At 37.2% G+C, this 13,420-nt stretch overlaps 1 protein-coding gene across 1 annotated transcript in view; it reads right to left on the reverse strand.

Moving 5' to 3' along the window:
• Nucleotides 1-1,706: 1,706 nt before the first annotated feature.
• The window catches only part of LOC139474499 (aryl hydrocarbon receptor-like), a 55,947-nt gene continuing 44,233 nt past the window's right edge, over nt 1,707-13,420 (reverse strand). Inside the window, exons 8-12 of the mRNA XM_071257543.1 lie at nt 6,944-7,050; nt 5,569-5,710; nt 3,827-4,999; nt 3,429-3,633; nt 1,707-2,339 (exon numbers count right to left, since the gene is read on the reverse strand). Of these exons, the coding sequence (XP_071113644.1) occupies nt 2,247-2,339; nt 3,429-3,633; nt 3,827-4,999; nt 5,569-5,710; nt 6,944-7,050 (1,720 nt within the window). The 3' untranslated portion in view covers nt 1,707-2,246. The remainder of the gene's footprint in view (nt 2,340-3,428; nt 3,634-3,826; nt 5,000-5,568; nt 5,711-6,943; nt 7,051-13,420) is intronic.

A 13,420-nucleotide genomic window follows, 5' to 3' on the forward strand; every position in this document is an offset into this window, starting at 1 on the left:
AAACACACATTTCGACACTTTAACAAAATAATACATATGTACAACCACTAATTACAACTTTGAGCCTGGGACTTAATAAATACATGATGATGATGATGACTATGATGATGGCGAGAACGACAAAGATGATATGAGAGTTGGAATAACTATTTCAGCACCTATAGGTTGCAATGGATGTTCTTAAAATCATTTAACATTCATATATACAGTAACATTTCAGATTCACTATGATGAATATTCCCTAGTTAACATGAATATATCCCTTGCTGTATTATATTTTTACTACTCAGAACCAAACAAAGTATTCACAAACATATGAGAAAAAAATCACCAAACAATTGCCTATATTAAACTTATATTTACTTAAACCTGTATCTAGTTAATGTTAAACCTCCAAAAGTAACTTTCAAAATCAAATAACCTGAGTGTTCAGACCATAAATTTGAACCCTTAGCACACATGTAATAGAAAAAGATACAGAAAATTATGAATACACAAAAGGATATTGAGATCCATGGTATTTTATTTTTCCTTGGTCATGTTGTGCTGAACATACTTCATGTTATTTGATTCTAATAATAATTCTTAAAAATTGAGAAGGCATAAATATCTGTCAATTCTTATGTTGAACAAACTCTTGTTTCCAGGAGACTAAGTGTAATATACTTACTAGTTAGTACTAAAAATAGATTTTTAAGTTCATAAATGTACTCCTAACTTACCACTGCATCTTATGACTGATGAATTATTGTAATCAATAACATGTCATAAATAAAAAATGAGGATGAATTAAAATGCTGAACACTTCAAAAATGAAATTCTTTTGCGTTTAATGAATGTGCTATTCCTGGCAACACCAAATGAAAATAGCATAACATTTCAAAATATATTTTTCAACAAAATATACAAACAAACATCTGGAGCATGCTGAGAAAAGCTGTAAATAAAATCATAGCACTTGTCATTTGGCAAAACCATAGAATTAATAGAGGGGACACAAGAAATATTGGCATATATTAAAAAACAATACTGAGTGCTTCATTGGATTGTCAAAGTAAACACAAATACACAACATAAACAGGAGATGCCTGACAGAGACATGTCAACAGTGCTAAAAATCATAGGTCATAACATATGCAGACTATAAGGAGAATATAGTTGTCCTCATTATTGTTTACCTATTTACAGAAATAGTGTTATTAATTGAGCAAATATTTTCAGATAATTTTTGATACTGTAGTGTGACTTCACATGTTACCTAATCATCATTTTGAAAAAATACTACAATACAAAATGTCTACTGTATTCCATTTTCTACAGTAAATACTTGAACACAATATCACAAACATGTACATATCTGATGTGTGGTCCACAAATATACTTCAAACATTGAAAAAAATTATGTTGGCTGTAAAGAACACTATCTTTTAACAAATGAATTGCTTGTTGATAAAGCTGCTAGTATAAAGTCAGAATTTCTTGTTCAATGCAGAGATAAATGTTTTACAGGATATTTCTACGAGCAAGTGCATTTAATGTAGTACACTTTAAAGCTGAATCCATAGGTCATATCATAATATTTGGTGAAAAGCTTTGTAAATAAATTAACAAAAATGACTGTGTAAAAAAAGCTGTATATAAGAAAACCTAAACAAAACATACAATAAAATAATATCAGTGACCATATTGACAGCACTAATAAAAAATGACAAATGCATATATCTGTATTGAAACAAGTATATGAGAATAAAGAGTTTAATAGTATGCTTTATGTTTTCTCATTGTAAAGAACGATCTCATGGATACTAAAGCCAGTTCTGCTGGGACTTATATTTTCTTTGTGACTTGATGTAAGTAACAACGAGGTACAATTATAATGAATCATATAGGACAAGAAAAATATTGTGACATAGATTCTCTTTAATGACATAACATAAACAGTGTATTTACACTCATACCACAATGAGTTCTCCCAGTGTGCAACCATGCATCGTCTTTCACATGGCAACCCATCTCAAATTTGACTTAAATAAATAAGGTCAAGGTCATTGTGATTGACAACATATAAACCTTGTAAATTAATTTGCTGACATTTGACACACGTCACTGCTGAAAATATCCAGTAAGTTACTGTGCTTTAGTCCAAGGTCAACAAGATAGGTCAAGGTCATAAGCACACCTTGAGCTCTGACACTTAAATAGAAAAAGTGTTCATTTTGACACATGTAGTTTCATGTTGGCCTCTATCAGTGGGTGCCACTTAGCAATGTGTGGGTCATCTCAGAGAAACTAAGTAATGGATTATCTCCCCTGTCTGTGACACTCTTCAATGCCAGGTGCTGAAAAAAGAAGAAAAAAGGTCATAAATATAATGGATGATTGCATTCTATGTTCTGCTAATTGATGAATCTGGACAGCATAAATTGAACTTGTCTTTGATGACGAAACCAATCCCTACTCCCTGTAAAAGTGAAGCAGATTCATTTACATCCATCTAATTATCATCCATGATGGAGTATGACATTTACAAATGTGTTATCTTTTATGTTTATACGCCTCAGTATCCCGTAGGCAATCTGTTACTGACAGTCCATGACCCAGTTAATGTAGTACTTTCACAATCGGACGAACAATAGGCAATGGGAATATTACAGTCAATACTACAAAGCCTTACAACACTTCACTTACTATTTGATAACAAATAATATTACTATTAACATAATTTATTATAATCAAATAACTTCATAACAATGAAACAGAAATATTTCTTAAAACAAACATGCTTGTCTAACATGAATCCCATTAAGCTCCACATTGTAAAATACTGTCCACCAACCCACCCTCCACTGCAGCCCAAGCCTCATGCCTGACCACATTAATTCAGTACTTCTAATGCCCAACACTTCCAATATGATGTATCCCACAGTCAATCTCCATGCCCTGTTCAATCCGATACTGCCTGCAGACCAACCAACTTATTAGCAGCCCTATCCCTCAATCTCTGCCCCCAACACCTATTTACAACCTCCTTCTCCACCCCTCAATCTCTGCCCCAACACCTATTCACAGCCTCCATTCCCACCCCTCAATCTCTGCCCCCAACACCTATTCACAACCTCCATTCCAACCTCTCAATCTCTGCCCCCAACACCTATTCACAACCTCCATCTCCACCCCTCAATCTCTGCCCCCAACACCTATTCACAACCTCCATTCCCACCCCTCAATCTCTGCCCCCAACACCTATTCACAACCTCCATTCCAACCCCTCAATCTCTGCCCCCAACACCTATTCACAACCTCCATCCTCCTGCTTCCTCACTCCACTCCAACCACCATGCCCTGCCTGCCCAAATCCCAATCCATGACTCCAATCCCATCCCTATCCCCAGCCCTCTATTCCTGCTAAGTTTATCCCGAGTTTGTACCTTCTGATGTGCCACGGTATCAGCCAACATAGCTCTCTTGGATGCACATGCATACATGTCTGAGCCAGTGCCCCAGTCCTTGTCTGTGTAGGCGTTGTTATTGTAGTGATGGGTGGCTACCCATGGCGATGCCTTCACAACAGGGACAGGGATGCCCCCCATCACAGACTGCTGTTGATGTTGCTGTTGTTTGTCACAGGAGGGACTAAAAGAAAGATGAAGCAATATTAATAATTTGACATTGATTACTCAGTGTAGTGATATTCAATATTCAATGAGAAACATATTGATGATATCCCACATTTCTCACAAATATTCTCATTGGTCTCAAGGTTAAGCTGACACACCCTGCTATAACTGTGTTCAAAGTGGAGTTAAAACCTGACGTAAGAACTTACTTGGAATGAATGACTGAGGCTGGAACCCCAGTGATCTTGGGACTTGTTCTTGTGTTCATCACAAGATCATTTTTATTAGGAGTTCCACTGGACAGTTCTGATGCACTGAGATCCGACTGAGCTGGACTTGTTCCGCGGTCAGAACCAGACCCTAAACTCCCTCGTTGGTGGTAAGCAGGGGGACCCTTTCCACAGTGCCCCCAAACACTCCCGTTCATATCGGGGGTCTTATTACTGTTATGTAACACATTGGGGGTCATATTCCCGTCCAAGCCAATGTTGTCCCGAACACCAGGTCCAGCGCTTTTTATCACAGAGCTGTCTCTGTGGTTGAGAGAGTGTTGCACGAGATCTTGACCATTGACCACAGGGTCTGGTGATGACCTTGTGTCCATTTTAGTGTCTTTAGGATAAACTCCCTGATTATGGACAGACCGGAAAAGCGTTGAAGATGGTATACAAGGAGGGGCAACAGCCCCTTCTATTGTGTTCATGAATGAGTTTGCATTGTACACAGATGCTGAACGGAGATCCACTGGCTCCAGAGACCCGTTCAGACGAGATGGAAAACGTTCATGATGATGGAAATCATATCCATATTTCCGTGAGTCATTTTCATAGAAGGGTAATTCCTCGCACACACCCTTCTTGGCAAGGTCAAAGCCGTAGCCATAGTCCAGACCATATTTTGGTGCTGTTGTGATGATATCTGCATAACTGTTTGTGGAGTAAGGTAAAGATGGCTGATATTGTCGAGGATCCAAAATGTATCCATTAGAGAGCCCATGTTTGTCAGATTCTAGTCTGTATGCATCCGAGCTAGGGTACATTGAACCGGTCAGTGACCCATACACATTGGAGCGATATATATCAGAGTCGTATCCAAAATTATTAGGATACACAATGTCTGACTTGTATTCCCCAGCATCATAGTTGAAAGGGGCGTAGCCTCCGTAGCTACTGCAGACGTTCAGGGGACAGGGGCCTTTCCTCTTCTTGGTGTTCTGGGAATATTCTCGCCCCTGAGCTTTCTTCTTGTTCTTGTTGGGTTTCTTTGACACAAGATCCTCCTCTGGGAATCCGAAGCCTGCACACAGGTCCATGTCTAGGAGTGGGTATGGAAGCTTGAACTCATTCCCTCGCTTGCCGAACAGGTCCTGACCCTCGTCATCACTGATAGGTAACAGAAACATTGGTTCATATTATAGTTCTTGTATAGGTATTTAGTTGCAAAAAGATGAACACTTTTTATAAATAACTTCTTGTTGTAACTATTGTTCAGGGCTACTTCTGGCTTCTTAGCTCATTTCATGGTTTACAACTTGTTCAGTGATGAAGGGGCAAAACACTGTCAATAAAATGTTTAATGTCTACATTTGTTCATTTTGTGACAATAATATATTAAAATAATTATAATTATCATGAAGATTTTTTATTAGTATTATCATCACCATGTTTCTAATGTTTGTAGTGAATGATGTACCGGTATGCCTAAGAAAATGTTGGTATTGTATAAAAAAAGTATTATTGTTCGTTGAAATTCTGTTTATACAACTGCAATATGGTGAAATATACATGATCTGATCTCATATTATAATTCAATCACTCGATTCAACTCCAGATTTTATATTACATTTTAACTCTCTCACTCATTAGATTTAACTTTTGTTTTTTATAGTTTCTCTACATGATACACGAACACATCAGTAAATGACCAGTCACATGACCAGCTGACCACTCACGTGAGCTGCCTGTGAGTACAGATTATGAAGTCTGGCTTGCTGTTCTTGTAGATGACCTTACAACTGGACTGAAGCCACAGCCATCGGAAAGACTTGGTCAGCCATCGGTAGGCAATCAGGCCAGAACTGCCTGTTTTTATCACTGAAATAGACCAAAAATACAATAATAAGTGTGAACCATATCTCTTGACATTATACATTAGAGTTACAATACAACAAGGGAGGTCCAGTACTGGTCTATTCTTAGCCAATACCTGTGCTGGGAGCGCTCTTTATTTTTTTGGCAGATATCTTTTCTAATTGTGAAGAGTACATTCATTAGGGTTATTTGTTTTTCAAATGCAACTTCGATGCACAGTTTCTTATCATGTACCTAGTAGTATTCTAAGCAAACACTTCCAATGTACCAACATCCATCTTAGTACTGACGACTGAGCAACATGAACAAAATGTGTTTTGTTTCCTCAGAAAAACATTCCGAGAACTGGTGAAGAAATCTAATCTTGAAAAACCGCTTCGCTTGTTCAAAACAACATGAAAAGAACATTAAAAGTTTCCAGGAAGATAAAAAACAAAATGCAAGCAACAAGAAGTTACGCAAGGACAAACCAGTAAATTACTTTAAAGCAATCAAGTACATTTTTTATGTGAATTCACATTACCATGATGTCAATTTCAGGGGTGAAATGTACACCCAGTCACATTACATCTCCTATAGTTTACCCTTCTGTAGGAAATTTAATTCTGCATATTGACATTCCTAATCAATTTCTGTCTGACATCTGCCAGTGGTGTAAATTAGTTGAGAATTGAGAAGCGTCCATAACACAGGGCCCCCACGTTTCTGTCTTGGTTATGGTGTGAAGCATCGAGATGTGGTCGACAAGGGATGGTGTTCCACACAAGTAAGACAAAAGGATGTTGTTATCAGTAACTAACCTGCCAATCATCCTACTTAATCACTATCATTGCCACCGATCAGTAAACAAGGTACAGTCATTCCCCAACGTCAATTGCATCGTCAATACAGTCAGCTATATCACCATCATCACATCTGAAGCAAAATTACGACCCCCACTCTATTTTTTTTTATCAATATTCAAATGAATGACTTCTTGCTGACTAGAATCTGCATTTCCACCTGATTCATTCCATGAAACAAACACTTCAAAATGATTGATTGAAACAGGCATTCGTTAATTTCATTTCCCATCATTCCGTAGTTTGTTGCTTGAAGAAACAGTGTTTCATTTGGCCTGGTGAGATGATTTCTTCCCAGTACAGTAGCACATTACAGATATCTTGTTACATGGGTAAGTCAGCTGGGAGTAACGTGGACACTGTAACATATGTTACAGATTCTTCTGATACTTACACTCCTGATGGGCGGCGGCAAAGTAGGAGAGATCATCGGGATGGACAAGGTCGTAGCCAGATGTTGACGCCAACTCATGGTCTGCATAACCAAACATCATCTTGCCCCTGAAACAAACAACCTTTTATCTCAGCATCTTGTGGCTTGGACAAACTATCATATCTGTATCCACTCATACAATCACAGGGAGTTTTCTACTCTGAAGCCGTGCTCACTGGTTGTCCTGGGGGGGAGATTGGAGGTTGGGGTGTGGAGGAGCGGGAGTGGATTCCCCCTGAACATTCCATGTACCAAGAGTTATGTTCCTGTGGAATTCTTATGTAGTATATCAGCTCCACCAGAACAAATGCTCAGGGGAACATATTTACTCTCACACTTACAGGCCACTTTGAAACTTACACGTAACACTGGTTAATGAATATTCATTTTAAAATGCTATACAGTATAACCCTGTTATTTCAGATAATTGTCTAGTCGTCTGGATTCCCCATTAAAGCTACATAGTCAGGTAGCATTGTCCCTTCCATGTACAGACAAACCCCCAGGACAGGGGCCTTTGTTTACAAGGCCTGAGTTAAGAGGGTTTCAACGTGTATTTTAATTCTTGTAGACTGAACCCCCATCTTTCAAGATTCCTGTGTCTTATCATGTCAGAGTGTGTTTTAGGTGCACAATATCAATGTCTGTGGGTGGTTTATTGAATATTGAAAATACTTTCATCTTAAAATTATTATTTTAAGCTTTGTCCTTTTCAACATTGAATGATTAACAAAGATAAAAAAAATATTGTACATGATATATTAAATATTTATCATGACATTGAATATTTAAAGGTATCATATCAATGATAATTTTAAAGAACATTGAGGTTTTCGATCATAATTGAGAGAACTAGATGAAATGAAGAAACAGATTTTTCTATTCACATAATCTTTCCCAGAATCTTGTAGCTATTTCCTGATGTAGGTCACTGCCTGGTAATGCAGCTTGCCATTGCAGTCGACTGGTTTAATCAGATGAGGGATAATTAATTTACAAACCAGAAAGGGGTCTATCTTCAACTGCAATGTCACTTTGAAATGTGCGTCAATTAGCAATGCACATGGTTTTTGATCGTCGATTTCTTTGAACATGATGACAATAACTAACCCTGCTTGTCAGGTTTTCACGAGGACAAAACGTACCTGTCTCAGGAACCAAATTTATAGCACTATGTCATTAACTTAGGGCAGTTAAGATTAATACGGGAACAGAAGATTACATTTCAACGTGAAGGAAATAAGGAATTCACATTCATATGGCCGCACAAAGAAATTAAGGCACAAATAGGTCAATTTGCTGATATGCATCGTAGACAAGTGCTGTGATAAATCGTAGATACAGATTTGTGTGACAGGAAGTTTGAAATGTACATAAACACCAGTAGATGTGTCTTTAAGCAAGCTATTCCGACAAAAATTGTAAAGTCACTAGAGATCATATTACCTAAGCTTTTGTTATAGTTGAAGCAGGGAGTATGAAAGGGTTGTCAATTTCACAGACATTAGACATAAATGACCGTCAGATTGATTATATAAAGCAGTGTCAGAGTACTTGACACCGCAATTGACGACGTCACATTACAACATGTGACAAACTCTATACCTTCAAACACTTGAAACCGTAACTAAGAAAAAAAAACCACTGTGAAGTCATTAGGAAACTCCTAAACAACAACACTGTTCTCGGCAGGTGATCAATACACCAAGGAGGTTCCACTTAGTAGTGTACCAAACTGTCAATGTCACTGGGAAGGTGTCAGTTTCACTATTCTTGTGATCAAGTTTACTACAAAAAACAACAATCAGTGTAAACAAGCAGATTTTTTTAAATCTGAGGTAGTTTAGTACATTTCAAGTTTATTAATATGCTGTTGTGAACTTGATAATTATGCTGTGCCCTACAAGTTAATTATTGTTGCTGATTCTCTCCACCTCTTGTCTGACCAGCAGCCATTTACAAAAGTGTGGCCCCAGCGGGTAATCCAGGCCAGGTGGAAGCACTTGACCGCAGGTCATAGGTCACACTGACCATCACCCTGGACAGTGAAAAGCCCAAATGCAGGTAACTGCACTGACACGTCTCAAGAGGGCATATAAAGAATGTCTTATCCATACTATACTAGATATTGGCTATTAGTTTGTGCAGAGTAATTATTATGAAAAGGCTCATTTGCATAATCAAATATTGATGATTTATCATTTATTAAATATAGAATTCCTTTGATCCTATACATTGTATTTATCAATGGTGTAAGTGTACTTTGCAGAATTTCTGCAAAAAAACATAAATTTTAAATGTCTCTCAAAAACTAGACTTTGGTTTGAAAACTATATAAAAACTCCTGAATATGAAATTTCCATGTAAAGTTATGAAAAGAACAGAATTATTACCTAAATATTAGAAAATAATGACAGTTTTATATAAATAAACTAGGCTAAAGAAATCTTGCAAAATTCTTTGATAATGTGTTTGGCTCTAAATATTCCCTAAAGAAAACCCCCTCAATCATAAAAACGTGTTAAGTGTGAGTTCCCTGGCAGGGTTTTAACCAGTGATCTAAGCAGTGATCTAAGCAGTGGTCTAAGCAGTGATCTAACAAGTGATGTAACTAGTTGTCTAACCAGTGATCCAACCAGAGGTCTTACCAGTGGTCTAACCAGTGATCTCACCAGTGGTCTAAGCAGTGATCTAACCCCAGCGATCTAACTAGTTGTCTAACCAGTGATCCAACCAGAGTTCTTACCAGTGGTCTAACCAGTGATCTCACCAGTGGTCTAAGCAGTGATCTAACCAGTGATCTAACTAGTTGTCTAACCAGTGATCCAACCAGAGGTCTTACCAGTGGTCTAACCAGTGATCTAACCAGTGGTCTAAGCAGTGGTTTAATGAGTGATCTAACCAGTGATCTAACTAGTGGTCAAACCAATGATCCAACCAGAGGTCTTACCAGTGGTCTAACCAGTGGTCTAACAGTGGTCACATGACCACACTTGCAACCATTGGTCATCTGTATCCACCCTCTCAGGTGTGGAAGATGACCACAAGTCCAAGCAGTGGTCACCCACCACAATCATAATGAGTACACACGCACAAAACCACTCAAGTCCTTGTCAATTTCACCTGAGACTAAATCAAAACAAATGGATTTGTAACATGACACCAGAAATTAACCTGTACCCAGAGAAACTGTAAACAACACAGTTAATTCTCATCCTGGCCTGGCACTGAATGGGACACAACCATTACAAACATGCTTTATACACTCAAATAAGGTCACTCCCAGATTTCCCACTAAATAGTATTAAAAGCCTTTTACAACTAAATCCTCAAGCCACCTTCAGGGACTGTAATTATCAAGTTGTTTCTTTACAGGAATGCAATGGCCATACAATGGATGGAGATGGTCTGTGTCAGCTTGTAGGATTTGTGGGCAACTTCATTGTCACTTTTCTTGCCTAGCTGTTGTTTTATCAAAAAAAGAGGGGCAGTAGACCAGTGGCTAAAACGTTCAATCATCCTGATAAAAAAGGTCATTATAATTGAGAAGATAGATTTGTGTAAACCTGTTGTTAATATTCCTGATGTTAGACTGCTGCAATATGGTGGGGGAAAAAACATAAAATCTTACTTCTTTTAACTCACAGCCATTGAACATTATTAAACAAATTTCATTAAATTCTGCAATTAATTTATTGTAAAGTGATAAAAAAGTATTTAAAATTCTTTAATTACATGGGCTAATATTTACAAATAAGAAACTGTTTTCTGTAATAATACAATATTATTATACAGTGTATATTACAATATTCCAGATTACATTCATTGAGTTTTTGTCAAAAGGATGGGTAGCTCATTGTAACATGGCATTGTCCTATTGTAAATGAAATTCAATTTGCATTCTCCACATCCTCAGAAATAGTTGTCATATTTATTGACCTTTGTGCCATGACAAACCTTGCCCAGTCCAAACTAACAATACTTCATGTGGGTGGACAGACATCCATCCTCTCACTGCACAGCAATAAACACGACCACTTCTTCCCATGTGTAACTTAGGAATATTTCATGTGTTTTAACATAATTGTTGGTTTACAGATATTTTAACTATCCAGTTCGTTTGGCCAGATGAAGTCAAATTTGTGTAACTGACTATTTTCTTTTGTTATGTTTATTCATTAGTTTCATGTGAAAAAAATGCTTTAAGTGCAGGATGCCATATATTTCAAAGAAACAGGTAGATGTTTGGAAGACTTCCATGTATACGCTGTGGATAGAGACTATACTACGTGTTTGATCAACTATTGTTTCAGTGGTGTTACGTTTAAGTTGCTTTTTGTTTGATGTTTTGGGATGTTTCGTATATGTTTTATCACTTAGTATTGGGAAAATGTGAACTTTATTCATTCTTTGTTTTTAGTGTGGCTTCTGGCTTCATTCAGTCAAATCCATTATTTTGAAAAATAGTAAAGGTGTGTCCCAAATACACTTAGTTACACTTGGGTAAGAAAAACCCACATTCTCCAGACCACAATTATTACAAGTGCTTGATACAGCAGTTCTAAGACTGTACCAAATGCCCAACTATACATGCCACAAGAATTAATCACCAGACAATAGCTCCCATATTTACACAAGCAGTATAGCCGCGGATCTTCGCAGGGGAGGTAACCCAACCCACGTGTACCCATGTGACTGCCACCTGATCATGTACACGATGAAATAAGCGTTGTGTATGTCGTAGCCGGAGTCAAATACTGCTATAGTATACAAGTAGAGCTGATCTTGTCGGTGATGCCGATTTGTATACGCTTGTTGGGGACTGAGTATGGCCACCCCGGCGACCCTGGATGGTAACAGATCCATTGGGAGACAGATGTTTGGTATGATTCAAAGATCTGATTACTCGCAGTCAGACATAGGTTACACTTCAATTTTTTTTCAAACAAAATTTGTTGATCTCCGATTAACATGTTGTGGTTTTCTAAGATGAAGATACTCATCTGCTTTATTGTTTTACATGATTCGGCAATGAGCCACTGAAAAGCTCGAAACAAAGACGACACAGATGTTAATCAAATACCTCAAGTGATTCTTCTGAAATTGAATAAAAGTATTTTTAAGGTTTATAAAAAAGTTTCTATTTTCTTAAATTTGCATATCATAAATAGATATGTAAGTATAAAGAAAGACAAATATAATGTTTAGTTCAAATGAAGAAGTGCTTATGGAAGTGAATGTTTTGGCAGACACTAACTCTCACGACTGACGGAAATTATCAATGGCATCAATAACTGCCCACTCACACTATTCACTGAACATAGTAGTTTGCCCCACTGATATCTTGTAGAATACAATGAATTGAAACAGTAATGCACAAATGTTTGTTTAATAATCTCCAGATGACTAATATTTCACATTCACATAAGTTCCATATGACCAGCCGGATAACAACAGCTTTTGGCATACTTTGTTCCATTATGCCATGCACACAACAGCAGCTACTCAGCTGGGAAATTACCCAGATATATACTCTTTACATGAGGGGTTACACATTACATTGACACCATGGGACCCGGACATTGACGAGGAGAAGTTTGAAACGAACACCAATAAATCTGTTTCTTGCTTTCTCAGCTGACAGGTTAGCTAATACAATTCCTCAATATCCCATCAATGTTTTTGTAATGGAGCGCCCTCTAGTGGAGAGATCAGTGACCCGTGGTCCGAGTGTGTGGGAACTGACCACACACAAAGAGATGGCGACACACTTGTGCACCCTACGTTACTATGTAACAGATTGCACATCTCTCTCATGGACAGAGCCAGAAGGTGTGTGGTGGCTGATGGGTGGGGAAGGTGCATACTAAAGGTATGGAGGACAAATACTAAAAGTATGAATGATGATATACCAAAAGTATGAATGAGGATATACTAAAAGTATGAATGAAGATACACTAAAAGTATGTATGATGATATACTAAAAGTATGGATGAGGATATACTAAAAGTATGAATGAAGATACACTAAAAGTATGAATGATGATATACCAAAAGTATGAATGAGGATATATTAAAAGTATGGATGAGGATATACTAAAAGTATGGATGAGGATATACTAAAGGTATGAATGATGATATACTAAAAGTATGAATGAAGATACACTAAAAGTATGTATGATGATATACTAAAAGTATGGATGAGGATATACTAAGAGTATGGAGGACAAATACTAAAAGTAGGAATGATGATATACCAAAAGTATGAATGAGGATATACCAAAAGTATGAATGAGGATATAATAAAAGTATGTATGATGATATACTAAAAGTATGGATGAGGATATACCAAAAGTATGAATGAGGATATACCAAAAGTATGAATGAGGATCTATCAAAAGTATGTATGATGATATACTAAAAGTATAGATGAGTATAT

This window comes from Haliotis cracherodii, unplaced genomic scaffold, assembly GCF_022045235.1.
Source record: "Haliotis cracherodii isolate W230 unplaced genomic scaffold, xgHalCrac1.p SCAF_3, whole genome shotgun sequence".
Lineage (NCBI taxonomy): Eukaryota > Metazoa > Mollusca > Gastropoda > Lepetellida > Haliotidae > Haliotis > Haliotis cracherodii.